At 49.8% G+C, this 23413-nt stretch overlaps 1 protein-coding gene across 3 annotated transcripts in view; it reads right to left on the minus strand.

The window, feature by feature from the left end:
• The window catches only part of CLCN6 (chloride voltage-gated channel 6), a 35249-nt gene that overhangs the window by 8175 nt on the left and 3661 nt on the right, over positions 1–23413 (minus strand). For all 3 annotated transcript variants that reach the window (XR_014780172.1, XM_084786716.1, XM_084786717.1), the window contains exons 3-18: positions 18666–18731; positions 18197–18262; positions 17167–17233; positions 13753–13859; positions 13067–13193; positions 9886–9953; positions 8389–8447; positions 7431–7563; positions 6453–6566; positions 5785–5951; positions 5123–5249; positions 1840–1966; positions 1495–1648; positions 1233–1392; positions 1044–1150; positions 3–189 (exon numbers count right to left, since the gene is read on the minus strand). Coding sequence is in view for 2 of the 3 variants with exons in the window: in XM_084786716.1 (XP_084642842.1) it covers positions 3–189; positions 1044–1150; positions 1233–1392; positions 1495–1648; positions 1840–1966; positions 5123–5249; positions 5785–5951; positions 6453–6566; positions 7431–7563; positions 8389–8447; positions 9886–9953; positions 13067–13193; positions 13753–13859; positions 17167–17233; positions 18197–18262; positions 18666–18731 (1836 nt within the window). In the remaining variant the exon portion in view is untranslated. The remainder of the gene's footprint in view (positions 1–2; positions 190–1043; positions 1151–1232; positions 1393–1494; positions 1649–1839; positions 1967–5122; positions 5250–5784; positions 5952–6452; positions 6567–7430; positions 7564–8388; positions 8448–9885; positions 9954–13066; positions 13194–13752; positions 13860–17166; positions 17234–18196; positions 18263–18665; positions 18732–23413) is intronic.

The following is a 23413-nucleotide window of genomic DNA, read 5'->3' on the forward strand; positions in this document are numbered from 1 at the left end:
ACCTTGAACTTAATGTTGTTGCTGATGAGCTGGTTGCCTTTCATGAACTCCTTCTCATTGCCCCGGTTCTCTGTGACCACTGGGAAGGCATGGTGGACCGTGGTGCGTAGGATGCTCACCAGAGACTGGATGCGAGTATGTGGGTAGACATACGTCAGGTTGGGCTCCATGATGTCGCTGGCTCTCAGCCTGCAGAGGGGGGAAGCTGTGACAGCCTCAGAGAGACCACTACACGAGGGATGGGCCTCTCCATCTCCATCTGCATCGTGAGGGCTTCTCTGACCATCTCAGCAGCTCCTTCAACTTCCACCACCATGCTGCTATGCCATCCCCCACTTCACCATGCCAGGGGCCCCTGCTGCCTCCCCATGAACCCTGCCTGCCTTCCCAAGGGCTAGCCAGTCACTCCTTGACACGCCACGTCACATGCTATGTATTTATCACCACAGACTGCTAGTTATTAGAAGTTAAAGGGCAATTCTGGAGTCCTTGTTTAGACCAGGATGGCAAGCCAGAGTCCACAGATTGATTCCAGCCCTGCACGCTCATCCACGTCCATTTTCCTGCTGTAGTGGCAGGGAGGTGGGGCCGATGGGCTGCCCTAAAAGGGGAGGTGGGGAGTACTGACCCCACATTAGCTCACAGGGCCTGTCTGATATCCAGGTAGAGGCTGGACACCTGTGGATGGTCGAGCTGAGTGGTGCCTAGCTGGAGTCAGTGCCAGGCTCTGTGTTCTCGGTGTGAGCATCTGGCCATGTTAAAAGCTTGACACGGTTCTCACAGCTGACTTGGCCAGGATGCTAAGGAGCCAAATACCCACAGGCAACACTGCTTCCCTGTGTCCCACCTGCTACCCAGCCCCATGGCCTGCCTTCTAGATTCCTAGCCAACTCAAGCTGCTCATTGTCCCCAGACACAAGGGACACAAGTGTACCTTCCTCTAATCTGAGCAAGGTGAGCCCCTGTTTTCCACCCTGCCAGGCCCTGCAGGCCCTAGAGCTTAGAAACTGGTGCAAAGACACGGGGAGAGGCCATCATCTTACTTGTCCATTTCCACCTCTGTCTCCCACTCCAGAAGAGGCACACCTCGCAGGCCAATGTGGATGTCATAAATGCCCTTATTGAAAAAGTCTCCTGTCCACTTGGCCACCTGGAACATAAAGCAGGGGCTGAAGCAGCCCGTGGGGTGAGCCTGGCCCTTGGCCCGCCAGCAGCCAGAGGGAAGTGCTCACCATCAAAGTGATCATAATGGGGAGCCCATAGGTGATCTCATTGGTAGATTCAATCAAGATCACGGTGAGACTGATGGTCATCCTCACAACCCCGCCCAAGAAAGCCGCTGCACCAATCAGGGCAAAGGTTCCAGAATAGATGTGGCCCAGTCCAATGTAGCTGGTGAAGAGAAAAACAACCAGGCTTAGACTCACATTGGTGGTGTGAGCTTACACACTTGTAAACATGTGGGCACACATGCGCACATTAAATCCATACTACCTTTTCAGGACATTGGCAACTAAACGTCCAAAAGCTGCTCCACACAGCAGGGAAGGCACGAAGAGGCCACTGGGGACAGAAGTGCCGAAAGTCCAACAAGCAAGCAGGAAATAGAGGATGAAGAATAAGGCCAGGGTGATGGGGCTGAAAGTCCCTGCGGGGTGAGAACAGGCCTGAGTCACACCAGCAGATGCCTACACCAGCTCAGAAAACTGTGTTGGGTCCTTCCAAGTCCTTCTGCACTCCAGCCTGGTTGCCATGCAGAGGCTTAGGATGCCACTGCAGCAGGAGAGATGTCTGGTGGGAGCGGACACCAGCCCCTGGGTGTGCAGCAGAGGCACTCACCATCCTGATGGAAGAGCTGCAGGATGGCAGACTCCTGGGAGTTGAAGAAGAGTGTGGCCATGTCATTGTAGGTGTCATTGGGACAGAAGAAAGTCTTGATAGTTGAATTCACATCTTCTGATGTGACCTGAAGAGGGAGGGATCAAAAAGCTAATATAAAGGCGCCTGACTGGGACATCCAAGTCTTTAGCACTGTCTCCTAAGAGGTCGGATGTCTGGCTGGACAGTGGTACCAGAGGGAGGAGCTGGGGTCTGGCTGGAGGAAGTGGATACATATCTCTGTGTGTGTACTACATGGCCACTGTGATGTTAGGCTCTTGTATTCGGAATGTGGAGTGAGGTAATCTGGGTGAGGATAAAGGTCTTTGTTCATCAAAAACAAGTATCTATGAGCCAGGTGTGGTGGCATGTGTCTTTAATGCCAGCACTTGGGAGGCAGAGGCATGTAAACCTCTTGAGTTTGAGGCCAGCCTGGTCTGCAAGTGAGTTATAGAACAGCCAGGCCTACATGGAGAAAACCTGTCTCAAAAAACCAAAAATTAAAAAAATTAAAAAATAAAAGTATTTGTGCATGTCTGTGAGCATAAGTGCACAACTTGTATAGCATGCACTTATGTCATGTCATATGACAGTGAGCTGGGGTCTCTTGATCACCACTGCACATGCCAGACTAGCTGGCTCCACTTCCTGGCTCCACTCCCCATCTTGCCATGGCAGCACTGGGATTCTAGACCATGTTCAGCTTTATATGGGGTCTGGGGATCTGAACTCAGGTCCCCACACTTGATTGGCAAATGCTTTACTCACTGAGCTGTCTCCTCAGCCCTTAGTTATACTCATCACTAAACTTAACTACATCACAGTTCCCCACAGACTTGGTTTACTCCTTGGTGTAGATTCTGAAGTGATGTGTTACTTTACATTACGTCACACTCACTTCCGAGGGAGAGCCCCCAGCACTACAGAAAACAGTGAAGACTAGACAAGCAGCTGGAAGCTACAGGCGCCTAGAAAGCAGAGACCAGGCCAACGCTTAACTTAAAGCTCCAACAAATGAAAACAAAACAAAACAAAAAAACCTTTACCCTGGATATTCTGCAAAAGAAACCAACCCTAACAGGAGTCTGACGGCAGCACCATGCTCCCGCCACATCCCCCAAACCCACCCGGAGAACACAAGCCAAACGGGGAAGAGAAGGCTCTCCTGGTGTTCTAGGCTTCACAGTCTGCGGAGCCTGTGTGAGCAGAGGACTCTGGCGCCCCTGACTTAGGAGTGGAAGCAGGGCACCTACAGAGGGTTGGTTCTGGATTTCTGGTTGGTAGAGTGCAGTGGCTGAGCTGCACCCTACTGCTGCCCCTGTGGACTGCAGACATTAAGGACATGAGGTCTCCTGGATTCTACTCCACAGATGATGCTACAGAGATAGATGTCCATCTGTGGGCACTGTAACAACACTGGATGATGGTGTCTATAATCCTGGCAGGTGGTCCTGCTCAGGCAGTACTGCACTAGGAAGTAAGACAGCGCCTCCTGCTGGCAGAAAGACATGAGTGGAGGGGAACAGGGAACCACGTGGCCATGGCTTATAACTGATAGACCATGTCAGAAAAAAGCCAGTCCCAGAGGTTCCCTGGAAAAGGTCTTGAGGCCAGCTGCAGTGCTAAGAGACCACCTGCCTGCTGGCAGAGAACAGACTACAAATTCACACAGCCTCCACACTAACTCTGCCCTCTCTACATGCCATTCCAGCCAGGCGCAGCGGTGCCCGTCTGAAGTCTCTGGGAAGGACTTTTCCTCACCTATAAAATGAGGTAATACCTTCCCCTTCATGGTACATATTACCAGCTGAAATCTGGGTCAAGCAGTCACTCTGCCTGTTTTCTCACCTGAAAAACAGGGATGCTATAACCAGGCAGGACAGTGGAAGAAAAATAAAAACAAGAATTCTGTGAAGTCCTTGTGGAAGCTCTGAGACACGCTGCCTGGGCCTCTCTGGCCCTTGCTGGACTACCATGGGCCCAGAAGTCTGACAGTCAAGAAAGTTACTTTGGGGCTGGAGAGATGGCTCAGGGGTTAAGAGCACTGACTGTTCTTCCAGAGGTCATGAACTCAATTTCCAGCAACCACATGGTGGCTCACAACATCTATAATATGATCTGATGCATATTGTATACATAATAAATAAATCTTTAAAAAAAAAAGTCACTTCATTCTAGGGCAAACATCTTTTTCTGGCTTTAGTTCATTTCTTTAGGTTAGCTGCCTGGAGCACAGTGTTTTGTTTTTTTATGTAAGTGTTCCACACCAAAACACATTCTGAAAACCCAGTCTCATAAACGAAGTGGCTTTGGGAATAGCTAGTTGTCAAAAACTTCTACTCTGCCAGTCAGAGTAGATTGTCACACAGATTCTTTTGTCCCATCTGATGCCACCCTCTGCCTGAAGGCTACACAAATAGGCTGCAGCAAGGGTCAAATGTGACCCCTGGCTATAGCTCGTAGACCTCTCATCTAAGACACCCTGGGGAGTCACAGACTGGAGACTCAGAAGAGGCAGCCACCAAGATGGCTCTAAGAGCTCTGAGCTCCTACATAGAAACAAGAAGGCAGAACCCAGGGAACAGCCAGCAGCTTCTACCTTGGAGACCAAGGCACATGCTGCCTCCCTGAGCATCAGAGTGGACCAACATGCAGGCAGAGTGCACTCCCATGATCCCTAAGGTGGCAGAGGAGAAGTGCAAAATGGGACCCTATCAAGAGCAGCTCAGCATGAGCCAGGTGCTGGGAGGAGTAAGTACTACCCGTGAGTGACCTCATATCACAGAGGCAAGATGGCAGGTGCTGGAGCCCTGACCCAGTGTGTCCCTGCAGGCCTAAAGAGGGACAAGCAAGTGGGCATGGTGGCACACGCCTTTAATCCCAGCACTCGGGTGGCAGAGGCAGGTGGATCGTTGTGAGTTTGAGGTCAGCCTGGTCTACAAAGTGAGTTCAAGGCAGCCAAGGCTACACAGAGAAACCCTGTCTTGGGGTGGGGGTGGGGAGGGAAAAGTGTAAATGGGGCCTGGAGAGGCGTGAACAGTAGGCTAGTGAGCACACTTCCTATGCGTGCGGTTCCCTAGAGAGGAACCGCCAGAGCTTCTGAGAACGTAAAGGATGGAGAGCAGCTGTGCACATTCTCAGGTAAAGGGCGACCACACACTCAGCTGCGGGCAGGAAGCAGCATGGCTCAAAACAGACACATACTTCTGGATGGAGGGTAAAGACACTAGTTTGCTAGGGTTACCTGGAGCTGGAACGAGCCATTACCGGTTTGACTCGCAGAGGACATCTGGCGGCATTCTCCTAACACCATGGAGGCTGCGAACACCACCACAGTGGTCACCAGGGACACCAAGAGGCTCTCTAAGACTCTGGAAAGCAGAGCACTGAGATTACAGCACAAGCCAAACAGGTTTAGGCTGGAGTAGCACAATCTCCACACTTGCCCCACACCCTTCCCACACAGGGCGAGCCAGGCAGCCCCGGGCAGAATGCACACATCCAGACTTCACTTCAGACTTGCTGCATCAAGCTGGCTGCAATAAAGGGCAGGCAGCTGATAGAGGGCGCTGTTGCACACACATCTCTCTCTAAAGAGCTAAATGGTTTTCCTTGCTAAGTTCAGGCAGGGCAGCTTGTGACAGACAGCTCCTCAGCAGGACCTGCTGACCCTCCTGACCTTTGGTCATGTGTGCTAACAGCAGGTCAGCAAAGGATGGGCTACCCAGATACTCAGGTTATTAGCTTGGCGCCTGCTTCTCTGGCCTTTGTATGGCATCCTTATCAGCCTGTCCACGTGCTTAGTCTCAGAGGAGAAATCACAGTGGGTATGGGAAGCAGGGTCTGTTCACGGGACCATCTTCCTTGGGAGAGATGGCCTGCCCACAAGGGGCTCACTGCAGATACCTGACGAGCTTAGGTTTCGGGTGCACGTTGCGCATACGGTACTTTGCAAGCCTCTTGTTCAGGCAGTTGAATGTGGCTCCCAGGAGGCCCCCAATGACCCCCATCACGACGAAGAAACCCAAATCCATAGCTGTCCAGAGATGACATTTTTTATCAGAGTCAGAGCACTGAGGGAAGGGGAAAGAGAGGGAGAGAGAAAAACCAGAGTGGCCATGAGAGCAGGAAGGGAGAGAAACAGAGACAGGAACAAGAGCAGGAGGCCTGCCTTCCCTGCTGAGGGCCCAGGCCTGCCTTCCCTGCTGAGGATCCAGGCCTGCCTTCCCTGCTGAGGGTTCAGGCCTGCTTTCCCTGCTGAGGATCCAGGCCTGCCTTCCCTGCTGAGGGTTCAGGCCTGCCTTCCCTGCTGAGGGCCCAGGCCTGCCTTCCCTGCTGAGGGCCCAGGCCTGCCTTCCCTGCTGAGGGCCCAGGCCTGCCTTCCCTGCTGAGGGCCCAGGCCTGCCTTCCCTGCTGAGGGCCCAGGCCTGCCTTCCCTGCTGAGGGCCCAGGCACACTGCTGACAGAAGCAGGAGCAATGGCCGTTCCAGAGGCCACCTACCCCTCTGGACTTTGACTTATGAGCAAGTTTTATGGGTAAAGTGAAATGTCCTGGGAGGAAGGACAAGGCATACCTTAAATTCTCCGAAGTTCAGCAACCCGGGCAGCTGGAAGGAGCCCCAACTTCCAAACTGAATCCCAGAACGGAAGAAGTTGAGGGTGAAGGTGGCAGACATGGAACAGAAGAGCTAGAGACAGGTAACCAAGCATGAGGACACTGGTGACATTGCCTCTACTGGACACTCTCCCTTACTTTTATTTATTTATTCATTCACTTATGTATTTACTTTGTGCGTATGCAGGGCAAAGCAGAACTTGCGAGGGTCAGTTCCCTCCTTCTACCATCTGAGTGTCAAGGGATCTGCTTGGGTCTGGAATGGCATCAAGTGCCCTTACCCCCGAGGCGTCGTGCCAGCCACAGTCCCTTTAAAGCTCACCACTCCACTAGGTGTGGTGGCACAGGCACTCAGGGGCACAAACTATGTGAGTTTGAGGCTAGCCTGGTCTACATAGTGAGATCCTGTCTCAAAACCAAAACAATGCAACAATAAAAACAAAGAAAGAACGAAAAACCCATGGCTCCTGAAGAGACCTTCGGAAGTGGCTAGGTTCAGGGCCTCCCTTGGGAACGCAGCTGAAGGCAGGCTCTGAGCCAGGGTCGCGCTACAGTCCTCCGTGAGTGCCTGATGTGGGAGCTCCCTGTGGAGCAGGCCCTGTGCCCAACAGGAAGAAGGACAACAGAAGACATTCCAAGTCACAATCCTGTCATTCCTCCCTCCCAACAGAGACTTCATAAAGACAAAACAGCAGCTGTTTGGCATGGGTGTACAGCTGGGTGCCATGGGAGTGGGGTGTACAGCTAGGGAGCCACAGGAGTGGCTCACAGAAGAGCACAGAAGCCCACTGTTGGGAGGCTATGACTGCGTGACAGGGACATTCCATGGAGTCAGTCTGCTAGCTCCAACAAAAGGACAGTTACACTTTTCAAGGGATGTTGGGTGCATTCTGCACTTGTGCTTAGGACTGACAGGTGGCTTCCACAGTCTCCTTACCACTTTCCACGTGAGCCTCTGGTTCCAGAAGGATGAACCCTCCTCCAGACTGAACAAGGTACCCCCTATAGGGGCCCCAAAAGCTGCAGCAACTCCAGCAGCCGCCCCCGCTGATACAAAGTCCCGCTTGTCCCTGAGAAGAGGATGGGAAGGGGAGAGAGTGCATCTGTTCATTCAAGAAAGAGCCTCCAGACTGAAGAGCCAGCTTCTCACTTCTCTACCCATGAACCTTCTCCCTCACAGCCCAGGAGTGTCAGGGTCACAACAGAGCAGGGTCCTGGACAGTCAGCGGGCTGCCTCTGAGCCCCACACGCTCCCCACATGCTTGAGTTTCAATGTCATATATTCTCCAGCGTGCTCAAGGCCATCACCCTGAGGCACTGTGGAAGGTGGAGGACGCTGAGAGTGCAGCCTACTGAGAGGTGTTAGGCCATCTGGAGTATACTCATAAAGAGGGCGCTAGGACCCAACCCAAGCCACAAGGTGAAGGAAGGGCACTAAAACTTTCAAAACCAAGAGGGAGAACACACCTCTGCTTCTCAGCTGCCCATCCCAGGTGTCTGTTACTGTAACAAAAGCCAACGCACTGCACCCCACGCCCTCAGGGTAACAGCTCTTCACCTGAGAACAGGAGCTCCCTGACCTGACACAAATGCAGAATGGCAGCCAGCAGCCAAGAGGGCTGCAGGACCAAAGCCACAAACCCACAGAGCTAAAGAGTCCTGGGTACCCTTCCCTGGCTGGGCTTTCAGTTCGGGACCATCATTACTGCCTGAAATGGTTCATACAAAAGACAAGTGGCAGACAAGTAGAAACAAAAGCCAAACAAGAGCTTGGTCCTCTTGCTTCTCACTGTGAGGAGAAAGCACAGCGGGCCCTTTCTCCTGACAGCCAGGGGTCACGAGAAGCCAGGCTGGTGCACAGTGCAGCTACGCTGTGCCTCCCAATGCTCCCATACCTGTCGCTGCGGAAGTAGGGGAAGTTAAACTGGATCTTCCGTAAGGAGATGCTCTGAAACTGAAACAGGGGAAAACATAGTCAGAGAGGCCATGAGGGCAGGACCTCAAGCATCCTGCACAGCAAGAGGCAAAACAAGAAAGTCACCTAGGGTTCACCCTGTGCAGTGTCAACAAGTCAGGAGCAGGAGAACAGCAGTAGATATGCTGCACATGATGGCACTAGCTCTTTCAGGGGACGCCCCTGGCACCCTAAATTCTCACACAGGGCCCCCGCCATGCTGGCCTCTTTCCACTTCTAGGCTCACTTCTGGAAGACAGCAAGCAAGACAAGTCGATGGGCCTGGAGCAAAGAGCCTTCGTCCTTCACCCCACAACTCACACTCCAGGTAAGTCCCGCACTCAGAGCAGGGAGGACTAAGGTCCACAAGTGGATGTTCTCAAGGAACCAAGGCTTCTCCAATGGAAGCCCAGGTGTCTAGAAGCACTTAAGAGGGCATCAGATCACATTATAGATGGTTGTGAGCCACCATGTGGTTGCTGGGAATTGAACTCAGGACTTCTGGACGAGCAGTCAGTGCTCTTACCCTCTGAGCTATCTCTCCAGCCTAGCAGGAGAATTTTGAGTTCACAGTCTAAATATATACTAAGACCTTATCCTAACCAATCAAGCAATAAAACCTAATACTGAAAAAACAACACAAAACAAACAAACAAAAACAACACCCTAATACTAAATGATTGACTGGTTGACTGAGACAGGGTTTCTCTGTGTAATAGCCCTGGTTGTCCTGGAACTCGCTCTGTAGACCAGGCTGGCCTCGAACTCACAAAAGATCTGCCTGCCTCTGCCTCCCAAGTGCTGGGATTAAAGACGTGTGCTACCACTGCCTGGCTGAAACCTAAAAAGATTTGGGAGGCAGGGGCATGAGTTTCAAGACAGGGTTTCTCTGTGTAGCCTTGGCAGTCCTAGGCTCATTCTGTAGACCAGGTTGGTCTTGAACTCACAAGAGATCCGTCTGCTTCTGCCTCCCCAGTGCTGGGATTAAAGGCGTGCGCCACCACGCCCAGCCTGAAACCTAATTTTTAAAAGGAGATATTGAGTCAGGAGCTAGCCCTTGGCCTGGTCATGTATGTTCAGGTGACACCTGCCTGGCCCAGTGACTGTTGCCATCAGCTACTGTGGATTGAGCAGGGGTGGGCCTGAGACTGCGTCAACAACTCTTCCAGACGTGTGGCACTCGATCGCAGGTGCTAGCCCTGCAGCCACACTGCTATCAGCTTTCTCTGCGTTCTGTGCCTGCTCCCAGGACCCAGCAGCACTGCTGTACTTTGAGAAACAAGAATGACATGCTTCACTGGGATAGACCACAGTTTTCACCTCAACTCCAAAAGGTTCTGAAATTGCACAGGGACTTCACAAAGGAGTTTTCCAGATCTGCTGGGCCTACCCAGGAGGTGCATTCTGAGAGATATATCCCTGGCTCAGCAACCCTTACCTGAGGGAGGCCAGCTCCTACCACGGCACCACTGTGGATCATGGGGCCTTCTTTCCCCACAAAGAGCCCTGGGAATGGAGAGAAAGAAAGAGGCACAGTCAGCAAAGGGCCTCTCAGCAACTAGAAAATGCAGGCAAGCATAAGACAAAAACTGAGCCAAGACCAAGGAGAAAGCTCAGTCAGTACAGTACTTCCTGAAAAATACAAGGACCCAAGACCCATCCTTACCCCCAACACAGAAAACCCAGAGCAACAGCAAGTACCATCATCTAGCACTGGGGGACTGGAGGTCCCTGGGGCTACCTGGCCAGCCAGCCTAGCTTAACTGGCAAGTTCCAGGCCAGTGAGAGAGCCATCTCAAAAAACAAGATGCGTAACTCCTAAAGAGTGACGGCGCACACCTTTAATCCCAACATTTGGATCAAAGAAGCAGGCCAACTTCTGAGTTCGAGTGCAGCCTGGTCTATAGAGTGAGTTCCAGAACTCACAGAGCAGGGGCTACACAGAGAAACCCTGTCTTGAAAAAACCAAAACCAACCAAATAAAAAGAGAGTGACATTTAAGGTTGCTGTGTGGTTTCCTCCATGCCCTAGCTGCATCACAGACAGACAGACAGACACACACACACACACAACAGAGAGAGAGAGAGAGAGAGAGAAAGAAGGAAGAAGAGGAGGAGGAGGAGGAGCAGGAGGAGCAGGAGGAGGAGGAGAGGAGGAGGAGGAGGAGGAGGAGAAGGACGTCGACGACGACAATGACAGAGAACACAGAGGCTGGGCCCAGTTCTCTTCGACCAAGCTCATTTGCTACATACAGTTCTTATTTTCAAATTTCTCTGTCAAGAATCCACAGCCTATGGGTCACAAGCACCTTGCCTGTTTTTGTGTAGCTTGAGAACTAAGGTTTTACTCCCTTTCTTATTTATTGAAGGTGCTAGGAATCAGGCCCAGAGCCTTGTATACCCTGGGCACTTGTTAGAACCCCGCTTTGAGGCTGCAGTCCTCCAGGCCGGCTAGCCACTCTGAGCTCTGCGTTAGGTGTAGGACTCCCTCTCCCCAGCAGGGTCTCCTGCTCTCTGCCTGACTCTATCTGGAGAGTGTCTTTAGACATAGATGCCCCTAACCACATCTGATATATGGCCCTTGACACAGCTCCCTGCTAGCTCTCCCCTCCCTGATCCTATAGGATGCTTAGGTACTGTGTTCCTGCTCATGTGATAGGAGTCTGCTGCCAAATGCAAAACTAGAACCCTAGAAGTTCCAACCAACTATGAATGCCTATCCTGGAAGCCCCCCACCCACTCCCCAAGGGGTATGTAGCCATACCCCTTGTTCTCCCTGAGTAAAGTTGAGCTATCTCCTGAAGTGCTTCCTGGGGGGTTCAATCTCCATCCTGTTTACAGCCTTCCAGGCCCTGTGTCTTGTTTTCTGCTCCTCTTGCCTCGGTGGGCTGGTGGCCAGCAGCCCCCAGGGAAGAGAAGACCCACAACCACTATGCTTTTCTCCCAGCCGTTTATCTGTTAATTTTTTTTTTAAGATTTATTCATTTATTATGTATACAGTGTTCTGCCTGCATGTACACCTGCAGGCCAGAAGAGGGCATCAGATCACATTATAGATGGTTGTGAGTCACCATGTGGCTGCTGGGAATTGAACTGCAGTCAGTTCCCTTAACCTCTGAGCCATCTTTCCAGCCCTTATCTGTTTATTTTTGGCTTTTGGGGCAACATCTTACTATGTAACCCCGGCTGGCCTGAAACTTACTATGTAAAAGCAGGCTGGGCTAAAACCTGAAGCTAGCCTGATGCCTTTTCCCCAGGTGTGCTGAGACTACAGTTACGTGCCGCTACATGGCATGGTTTAGTTTCATTTTGAGATAGGATCTCACTAAGTTACCAACACTGGCCTTGAACTCACTCTGTACCCTAGGCAAACCTTGAACTTGAAATCTTCCTGCCTTAACTCTCAAGGATTACAATGCTGGGTTGTGATGGCACACGTGTCTAATCCCACTTGGGAAGCAGAGGCCGGCAGATCAATATGAGTTCAAGGCCAGCCTGGTCTACAAAGCCAGAAAAGCGAAGGCTACACAAAGAAACCTTGTCTCAGAAAAAAAAATTTCAAAAAGAAGGATTACAAAACAGTGCCACTAGAGCCAGTATTTTACCTTCTTCCCCTTCTCCTCCACTTCACTTCCTTTCCTTTCTTTCTTTTTTCCTTTTCCTGAGACAGGTTCTATGTAGCCCAGCTGGCCTTGAACTATATAGTCAAAGCTGTCTCCAACCCTGTGAGCCGTCTACATAAGACTCCCAAAAGCTGGGATATTTTATTTATTTCATTTTTTATTTTTATTTTTTGGTTTTCCAAGACAGGGATTCTCTGTGTAGCCTTGGCTGTTCTGGACTGGCTTTGTAGACCAGGCTGGCCTTGAACTCACAGCAACCTGCCTCCCTCTGCCTCCCGAGTGCTGGGATTAAAGGTGTGCACCACCACGCGCGGCCTGATCATTCTTCAAGACAGAAATGGCGCCATCACTGGATATCACAGAGTGACAACGCACTCACAGTCCATATTTGAAAGCTCACAGAGAAGTCAGCCGGGCTACAGAATGAGGCACTATCTCAGGAGAGAGAGAGAGAGAGAGAGAGAGAGAGAGAGAGAGAGAGAGAGAGAGAGAGAGAGAAAGAGAAAGGAGGAGAGAGAGGAGAGAGAGGGAGAGAGGAAGGAGTGGAGAGGGAAAAAAGAAAGGAGAAAGGTAAGGCAAGGACCAAAGGAAACAAAATTGTGTGGACAAGAACTGCGCTGTGGTTTGAATCTCGGCTTCCCCCAACAGGCTCCTGTTTTAAATCCTAGGCACCCAGTGTGTACTGCTGTTTTGAAGGCTACGGAACCTTAGGAGGCAGGGCCTGCCTAGTCAAAGCAGCTAACTTCAAAGGTTCTAGCTCAGCCCTGGTTCCTGCTTCGTGAGGCCCACAACACAGGCCCTCCATCATGAAGTGTCCTTCTGAAACTGGGAGTGAAAACAACCCCTCCTCCTTTGAGTTGCTTCTGCCACGTGTTCTGTCAGAGACAAGGAGCTGACAAGAAGGTACAGTTACCAGTGGAGCAGCCCCAGGCCCAATCTACTCAGCGCCCAGGACGCCTTCAGCACCCCAATGGATGAGTAGAACTCCTCTCCTCACCTCCAGCCACACTGAATAGCACCCCAAAAACTTTGCACAGCAGGGTCCGGAGCCGGACAATTCCTGGCACCTTCACACCGTTCAGATAGCACTTGATCTCGGGGATTCCAGAACCTGCTGCTACTGGCTGTGGGGAAGGAAACACATAAATACATTAAAAACCTAGTCTGCAGCTTACACTCAACAAGCCAGAAACAACCTAAGCAGGGTCACGCAGGCCCTCCTGGCCAGCAGCCCCTCGCTGAGGACCTGTTCAGCTGGACTCCAGCCCGACACTGACACAGCATTCTAACAAGCCCTCAGTGCATGGGGGACTTGCAATATCAATGCAGAGTCACCGTCTCCGGATTCTGACCGACACACACGGTAAACTGCTTGCTCTCTAGGCAATTCCAAGGTGTTGAGAAGGAGGAAAAGCACCTTTCCCACCCACACACTCCTCATTAATCTCACCACACATCCTAGGCTTTGCTTCTAGACAGATCTCAAGTAAAAATAGAACTCCTGCAGTAACCCTCTGCAGGAGGCAGAGGCAGGCGGACCTCTGTGAGTCCCAGGACAGCCAGAGCTACACAGAGAAACCTGGCTCAAAACAAAACAAGAGAAAAAAAAACCCACATACAAAAGAAAAATATAAGCACACAAAAGTAAAACGTTACAGACAGACAATTTCCAAACCACCTTACCTCTATCAAGACAAGAAGGCTTGCCAGGAAGACAAAGGTCAAGTTAAAACCCAGGAGTTCAAGGAGAGACAGAGCAAGGCAGCCTTTCTGACTGCATTCCTCCACCGCTACAGAAGCTGAGTCAAGGAAAAAGCTCTCAGCCATGTGCCCGTCATCACTTGAAATGGGACAGCCACAGTGGCTGCTCAGCGCAGATCTCCTTGTGTTCCACGTACAACTTCTTCTTCTTCTTCTTCTTCTTCTTCTTCTTTTTTTTTTTTTTTGGTTTTCCAAGACAGGGTTTCTTTGTGCAGCCTGGCTGTCATGTACTCTTTGTAGACCAGACCCACCTGCCTCTGCCTCCTGAGTGCTGGGATTAAAGGCATGAACCACCACGCCCGGTCACATACAACATCTTATAATTTTTATTTTTTAGGGTTTTGTTTGTTTTTGTTAGTTTGTTTCAAGACAGAGTTTCTCTGTGTAGCCTTGGCTGTCCAGGAACTCTGTAGACCAGGCAGGCCTCAAATTCAGATATTCGCTTGCCTCTGACTCCCAAATGCTAGGATTAATTTAAAGGTGTAGGTTACTATCACCTGGCTACAGGCAACATCTTTTAAGCATTGTGTGATTGTGCGTGTGTCTGTGTGTGAAAATAGGTGTATATGTACTTGTGTGCGGGTGCCTGACGGGGCCAGAAGAAGGTGTGGGATCTAACGGCCACATCTGAGAAGGAATTTAGAAGCCATATACAAAGGAATGAGCACATTCCTATGTCTTGCCAGAGCTTTCCAGCCTTTCCCTGTCTTCCTCTGAGAAGTCCTTGAGTAGTTTGACTTTGTTCAGATAAGATATCGATATTCTTTCTAGAAGTACGGAGATGAACTGAGTTGCAGGTGGTTGTGAGTTTGTGGGTGCTGAGAACAAACTCTGGTCCTCTGGAAGAGCAGCAAGCGTTCTTACTGCTGAGTCATCTTCCCAGCCCCTAAAACCGTGTCAGCTGGGTGGGACAGTGCAAACTTTAGTCCAAGGTCAGCCTGGTCTACGTAGGCTCACTCCAGGCCAGTCAGGCCTATATGAGACTCTGACTTAAAACAAACTAACAAAAAGAGCCACTTAGGGACTGGCCAGACAGCTCCATGGGTAAAGGTGCTTGCTATGCTTGACAGCCTGAGTTTGATCCCTAAGACTCACATCGTGAAAGGAGGTGACAAGTTGTCCTCTGACCTCCACACACACTGCGGCAGGTGCACTGCAACCCCTTGCACAAAATAAATAAGTTAAAAAGGAGCCACTTTAAGATTACAGAATTCCTCACCCCAAACATTACAAAAAGTGACTAACTGCTCCCGAAGCCCAGCTAGAACAAACTGCTACAATATGCCCTATATGCCATCAGCTACCACTAAAAGTAAACCATCCCTCTCAAAGCTTCCTTTTCCTCCCTCCCACTGACGGGGCCACTAACCTGAAACTACTGTGCCCCATTTACTGTGTACCCTGTGCCCCTGCAGCTCTCCGCTGTATCATCCCACAGCATCTCTCAGAGCCATGCTGCCTGAGAACTAACCATGTTGATACACACAGCTGTGGCTTATTTACTTAAACTTCCGCATACAATTATAGCATATGAACAAACCATAATTTCTCCATTCCCTCATTTGGTGAGTCAAGCTTCTGCTGTCATAAGCTGTCACGAAAGCTGCCTTTAATGTATCTAAAGGCCACATCTGAGAAGGAATTTAAAAGCCGTATACAAAGGAATGAGCACATTCCTGTGTCTTGCCAGAGCTTTCCAGCCTTTCCCCGTCTTCCTCTGAGAAGTCCTTGAGTAGTTTGACTTTGTTCAGATAAGATATTAGTATTCTTTCTGGAAGTGTAGAGATGAACTGTCTGTCTTGTTTAGTACCGAGACTGAAAAGGCCTTGTATACACCACACAAGTGCTCTAGCATCGCGCTACACCTCAGTCCTGCTATGCTTTTCATTTTGAGATATGGTCTACGCCGCCCAGGCTGGCCTGGGACTCGCTCTGTAGCCTAGGCTGGCCTTGAATTTGCACATCTGCCTCAGCCTTCCTAGTAGCTGAGATCACTATGATTTTGTTTCTCAAACACAGGGAAACTTATCCAGGCTGTGAACTCGTGTTTCCCTTTATTTATAGCATTTTCTTGTTGTTTGGATTTCTATTTGTCTTCATGAATGGAGTGTTTACTTTAATGTGGTCACACTTTAAGATCAAGAACTGAAATGAGTATCTTTGCCTCCAACCTATGCCTCTGGAGTTTTGAGAACTTAGACAGTACCTCTGCCATCATTCAGTCTCTTGTTTTGCTCTTTTATATCTTCAACCAAAAGCCTGGAGAGGTGGTACAGACCTGTAATCTCAGCACTTGGGATGCTGAGGCAGGTGTTTCAGACGTTTTGAGTCCAGGCTGGGTTACATGGAACCCTGTTGCAAAACCACAACTAAAATCCAAAATGACACTGCCCTCCACCCATCAGGAATTTAGCTTTGTGAGTAGGTATCTGCAATGTTCCATGTGGACAGTGATGGCCAAGGCCTACCGTCTTTCACTGAACAATCCATGTCTTCCTCACTGACTGTTAACACAACTGTCAGATGCCACATTTTAACAAATGCAGGCTGAGTTCTGTTTCTCTAGCTAGCATTCTTTTTTTTTTTCTTTTCTTTTTTTGGGGGGGGAGGTTGAGACAGGGTCTCTCTGTGTAGCCTTGGCTGTCCTGGACTCACTTTGTAGACCAGGCTGGCCTTGAACTCATAGCGATCTGCCTGCCTCTGCCTTCTGAGTGCTGGGATTAAAGGCGTGCGCCACCACGTGTGGCTATAGCTGGCGCTCTTGTACCAATAGGACACATTCGCAAGAGGCAGCATCTTAGTTTTGTTGGCCTAACATTACCAGACCCTTCTGCCTGCTCTTTACTCAAACTAACGCGATGACTCTGGCCCTTTATTCTTTCATGCTGCTGTAAAAAGAACAGCGCTGAGTTCTGTGGGAATCTGAGGGAATTCTGATCAGAACCCTGACTGCATACGTGGCTGTGGAGCAAAGACTTCTCTGGGCATCCGTGCTTTATCCACCCTCAGCATCAGCATCTCAGTTCAAGTCTGCCTTCCCTAGGCTGGGTGTGGTGGTGCAGACCTTTAATCCCAGCACCTGCGATGCAGAGGCAGGTGGATTTCTGTGAGTTTGAGGTCAATCTGGTCTATATAAAGAGTTCCAGGACAGCCAAGGCTAGTTAATGAGACTCTGTGTCAAAAAAGAGAAAAAAAGGGTCTTACTTTCCTGACCTTCAGTGACAATTTAAAACTTGTTGCCTAAATGGCTAACAAGCAGCCTCTCAGATACCACATTTACTCTTTGAATTCTCAACAGGAAAGGACCGCAAGACAACGGAGGTCTAGAAAGGATACATGTCTGAACCACCCCGAACTTGAGTCGGGTCAAGAGTCGCACGGAGAAGTCCACCAACAGACCCACCTGCAAAGCACGAGAGACCAGTCACACAGCTTCCTGACCAGGAGAGGCACAGGCCATCCCGAGAAGCCCGCCTTCCCTCGCACTCCCAGCGGTTGCTCGCGGGGGAGTGAAGGCTCTGCTGCCCCAGACTGGCCCCACTGCCTCACCAAAGAGAAGAGGAAGTGAAGCCGTAAAGGCAGAGGGGGAAACCAGTGCAGAGTGTTAGTCAGAAAGGCACGACTGGGTCACGTGGAAGCCACTCAGCAATTCTCAAAGGAGGACTAAAAGGAATGGGCACAGTGTGGTCCGTGGTGCCTAGCTGGCGAGCACGCAGCTTAGGATGCTGCTCTGAGGGACATTTATGCGGGCACAGTGGTCTCTGTGTTGGGGACTAGCCCTTTCTATTTGCTCGCGCATTATTGACTGGGAACCACTCTATCAGTTGCTGGCCACCTGAAAATGTCTACACCACTGCTCCACTGCAGAGTTTAGGGAGGCCCAGGAAGCCGTCTCATGTCGGGGAGTGAGGACCAAAGAGAGGCGTCATCGTCTCTGTGATCCATCTATGAACCTGGGGAGTCCAGGAGCCCTGTTCATCCTGGCACTTCATCCACCACTGCCAACTCAGTGTGAGCAGCACAGTGTGACCTCAGCATCCACTGGGCTCTATCTGCTGTGTGTTACCTGCCACCAGAAACAAGGACTGCCTCACATATTAGAGTGCTGACAAGCAAGCCTTGAGTGCCGAGGGGTCAGAGCCTGTGGTTCACTTTTGCAGTACAAAGTAAACGCAAAAGTTATGTGAAAAACCAGGCCAGGATAATTAATTTCCAAAAGAAAAAGAAAAAGGAAAAGGCAGTCTTAAGCGGAGTGACAACTATCCCAATGCTACAAATGCTACAGCAACACACAACAAGGTCCTCCCCCAGGCAAGGCTTCCCCTGACCCATCCGGCTTGCCATCTCCCCAGCTTCCACTACTCACCAGCCCAGTGCAGACGCCAATGGCAAACACCACCATCCACTTCACCGCCTCGTATCTTCGCCCTTTCTGTTCACAGGGGAAAAGAACGGATCCATTTGTGACAGGGAAAGAATGCATCTTGGCTAACCGGCTCTGGACTAAATCTATAGAGACAGCAAGCATGGTGAGGAGGGGCAGCCTCAGAGGCCCCACCATGGCACCGAGGAGCCCTACGGGGCTGAGCTGGGCATACTGACTGGCAGGAGGAAAACTAGGGATATTTTTGTGTGTTTGGGTGGGACTTGCCAACGTGTGTGTGTGTGTGTGTGTGTGTGTGTGTGTGTGTGCGCGCGCGCACACGCGTGCGTGCGCGCGCGCATGTCAGAGCTCTCCTTCCTTTCACCACTGGGACCCTGGGATCATGTTCAGGTTGCCATGCCTGGCAGCAAGCTCCTTTTCCTGCTGAGACACCTCAGCAGCTGGGGCTCACCTTATTATCCATGGTCTCCAACACTTCCAGGTACGGGTCATTGATGCAGCGGTCATAGTCCAGACTCTGAAAGGACACAAGCATGGTGATGGCACACATAAGGGATCATGGCAAAACCTAACCCAAGCAAAGCTCCAGTTTCCTCCTGCTCAGCAGGAGGCGGGCACTGGCAGTGCCAGGGAGAGCTTGGAGCAAATGCAGACTCCCACCCTGTGGCCGGTGGCTTAAGAACCTGTGCATGAGAGGGCTGGAGAGATGGCTCAGAGGCTAAGAGCCCTGACTGTTCTGCTGTTCTTCCAAAGGTCCTGAGTTCAATTCCCAACAACCCACAGTGGCTCACAACCATCTATAATGTGATCTAATGCCCTCTTCTGGCCTTTGAGCACTGTATACATAATAAATAAAATCTTAAAAAAAAAAAAAAAAAAGAACCTGTGCGCGAATAGGACCCCCAGGTGAGTCACATGTGCAGTTAGACCCAGCAGCACTGCTTCTGAGAAGCCTCAGGCTCAGGAGAAAGCTTTCAGTTGCAAATGTTTAGGGCCAGGGAAGTAATGGTCAGTGGTAGGGTAGCGTACCCGAGGGCACATGTCCCATCCCAGCACTGAGAAAAAGAAAAAGATAGCATTCCCTGTTTCTACATAATAGTTAAAGACCTTCAGTTATCACCAGGCTTACCCAATGTATTCCCTTACATGTGAACAAACCTTCAATTAACCAGAACCAAGCTAACTCAGATCAACTAATTGTAATTCTCTTTATAGGTGGCCTCCGTGAAAACGAGGTTGGTCACAAGGCAGACCCAGATGGGCTCTATTTTTAAAAGCAACTTCTCATGTCTGTAAAAGAGGCACAGACTGAGCCCAGTTCATCCAGTTTCTGCACCTGAGGCAGCATCCTTTCAGCCAGGTTCCAGAAATCACAGAGACCCTGCAGAGCTGTGTGCAGGTGCAGGTCAAAAGAAATCATCTAATTTCTAGGACTTGTGAGAGAAGGTCCAGCTTGGGTCTCCCCTCCCCATAACCAGCTCCACCGCCATGTCAGCTAAAAAGCAAGCTGGACATTGGCCTGTGGCCTTATTCCCAGGCATGAGTTTAAAGTCAGCCAGATGTAAGTGTGATGTGTGACAATTTAATCCATCCCTGACTGCTGGGAGCAGGTCCAAATTCCTCTCTTATAAGAGTCTTGGAGTAACAACAGATGACTGGTAAATGAATTATCATACAACTCAACACAAGACTAGGAAGCAATCAAACCATTAGAGCAAAAACTTTATCACCAGAGATGGGAAACGCTCAGCTTCATTAAAAGGGGGAGAAAGCAAAGTGTAGGGGCTAGGGAGTTAGTCAGGAGTCAGCAGGTAGGAGTCCTTGTGCTGCTGCAGAGGACCTGAGTTCAACTCCCAGCGCCATCAGGCACTCACAACAGCCTCACCTGGCAGTACGCTCCTGTACACAAGTCCATACTTAACACACATACATACAACTTTTATTTTTATGTGTATGCATGTGTGTTTTGCCTGCATGTATGTACGTACATCATGCATGAGCCTGTTGCCTATGGAAGTCAGAAGACTGCTCGATCCCCTCGAACTGAAGTTTCAGATGGTTGTGAACCACCCCGAGGGTGCTAAACTCTTGTGCTCTGTAAAAGCAACAAGTGCTGTTAACCACTGAGCCATCTCTCCAGCTCTATATGTATAATAATAATAATGATAATAATAATGATAATAATAATAATAATAATAATATAATTCTTCCACCACGCCCAGCTAAAAAAAACTCTTTAAAGCAAGCCTCAAGCCAGGTGTGGTGGCGCACCTTTACTTCTAGCACTTGGGAGACAGGCAGGCCTCTGAGTTGAAGGCCAGTCTGATCAACATTGTGAGTTCCAGGCCAGATGGAGCTGTGAGACACTCTCATAAAAACAAGCAAAACAAAACAAAAAAAGTAAGATGCAAAATAATATGTATAATTAAGGGTCAGGGATGTAGCCTGGAGGTTATCACCACAAAAAAAAAATCTAAAATGTATACCACAATCTTACTTTGATTTAGCAGAATTAGGCATATGTAATGGGAAAACACGTGAAAGCACTATTTTAAATGGTCGCAGCTGGGTACAGAAATTCTCTTTTGGTGTGTGTTCTCTCTCTCTCTCTCTCTCTCTCTCTCTCTCTCTCTCTCTCTCTCTTTTTCTCTTGTTTGTTTTGTTTTTGTTGTTGTAGTGTTTTCTTTAAAAAAAAAAGATTTATTTATTATGTATACAGTATGCATCAGATCACATTATAGATGGTTGTGAGCAATCATTTGGTTGCTGGGAACTGAACTCAGGACCTCTGGAAGAACAGTCAGTGCTCTTAACCCCTGAGCCATCTCTCCAGCCCCTGTTGTTGTATTTTCAAGACAGGGTCTCTCTGTGTAGCCTTGGCTGTCCTAGACTCACTTTGTAGACCAGGCTGGCCTCAAACTCACAGCGATCCGCCTGCCTCTGCCTCTGGAGTGCTGGGATTAAAGGTGTGGTGCCACCATGCGCGGCTGTTTTTGTTTTTTCCTCTCTTAAGACAGGGTCTCAGGGCTGGAGAGATGGCTTAAGAATACAGTTTGCTCTTCCAAAGGATGCAGGTTGAATTCCCAGCACCCACATGGCAGTTAACAACTATCTGTAACTCCAAGATCTGACACTCTTACACCAACACACATAAATTCAAATTAAATAAAATATTAAAAAAAAAAAAGACAGGGTCTCATGCATCCCAGGGTGGCCTCAGATTTACTATGTAGCCAATGAGGACCCTGATTCTGCTCCTCCTGCCTCTATCTCCCAAGAGCTGGGATCCCAGGTGTGCACAATCATCTCCGCTTATGCAGTGTTGGGGATGGAGTCCAGGACTTCTCGTGTGCTACTCAGTCACTCTATCACACACTTCTATTACCTGAGAACCAATTCCTTCAGCCCCTTGGCTCTCCAGAGTGTGAAGAACACCCAGTATGCTAGCACAATGACTGGATGGAAGCTGCGCCCCTAAAGAGGTCAGGATGTGGCTGGCCACTTCAGAGGCCAAGCCATGATTTGAAAGCTCAACTTGTATCCAGGCATACAGCTGTACACAGCACTCAGAAGGATCTTGAGGCAGCCTGGGCTACAGAGCAAGACCCAGGCAATCTTTTGTTTAGCTTTCTATTTTTCTCCCTATCCCTCCTTGTTCCTTTGTTGTTCTGGGATCAAATCTAGGACCTTGCACATGCTAGAAAAGTGTTCTACTACTGAGATATATTCCCAGGCCCTGTAAAGCTGTGTCTCAAACAGAAAAAGGGAAGTAGGAGAGAAAAACTTATTTGTAACTTCTGACCTCTGAGGAGAAGAGGGGCCAAAGGCTAAGCTGCTCACCAATGGCCAAGGATGCCATCAGTCACACCTATGTAATAAAGTAATAAAGCCTGTAAGAGGCTGGGGGCTGAGGCCAGGCGTGGTGGCACACGCCTTTAATCCCAGTACTCAGGGAGGCAGAGGCAGGTGGATCGCTGTGAGTTTGAGGTCAGCCTGGTCTATAAAGCGTTTGTTCTTTTGCATCCCTCACCACGTAACATCAGGAAGACGAGGAGAGAAGCTGGGCTCAGGTTGGCGCTCTTCTCTACCTACCTTCACTGTGTGGCAACAGAAAGTATCTGGGGTGGGTAAGTGCGAGTTCAGGACAGCCAAGGCTAACACTGAGAGACCCTGTCTTGAAAAAAAACAAAAACAAAAACAAAAACAAAACAAAACAAAACAAAAAAACCCAGCAGCAGCAGCTGGGGGCTCGGTTTTGAGGGCTTCCAGACTGCTGAACACTAGGACAGCATGTGTTGGGGATTAGCCTGCTGCTCTGTATATTCAGATGCTAAACACTGGCCTCCAAGATCTGGCTGCTATCCAGATCACATACACCAAATAATGTGTAGACTTTGATCCCCACTCTTCTATGGTTAAAAGAAAGAAAGGCTGGAGAATGTGGCTCTAGACAGAATAGAGGTAGGCAGAGCCTCGGCTCAGGCTGGGGGTCTGAGGAGGGACCACAGTGAGAGGTGGCCAGACACTGGCTTAGAAAGTAGTTTAAATGGTACCTGCCCAGTTATTGTGTAAAAGCTATTTAAATAAATCAATAGGCCTCTGTCTCAATCAGCTGGGTTAGAATAGCCCGTAAGAGTTTAACAACTATTCCACAAGCATGGAAGCGCCTCCAAACCGTACCCACACACCCTCAGTCTGCCTGGACATCTATACCCTTAATTATATCCTTTATTAATAAACTGGCTGCCCAAAATCATGTTTCCCTGAGCTCTGTGAATGGCTCACCAAAATAATCAGACTACAGTGGCAGGACAACCTATCACTTTCTTTTTCTTGTTTTGGTTTTTTGAGCCAGGATCTCACTATGTAGCTCTGGCTGTTCTCAAACTCATACACAGACCAAGCTGGCCTCAAACTCAGAGATCTGCCTGTCTCTGCGGCTCAAGTGCTGAGATCAAAGACCACCACCTCCACCACCACTTCCGGCTTCTACCACTTTCAACAGGCAAGTGCACCCCTCAACCCTGTGGGATCTGCTGCTACCTACAGACAAGCAGCCAGTGTCTGCTGCCTTGGTGTGTAGGTAACTAAGCTTCCTGTACCTGAGGTCAAAAATGGGGTAAAGAGTGGGGTAAGAGTGACAGGAAGTACTTTCTCTGAAGACTCTGTCTACTCAAGGGCAGGATGTGCCACACCATA

Source organism: Acomys minous, assembly GCF_964271855.1.
Source record: "Acomys minous genome assembly, chromosome: 6".
Lineage (NCBI taxonomy): Eukaryota > Metazoa > Chordata > Mammalia > Rodentia > Muridae > Acomys > Acomys minous.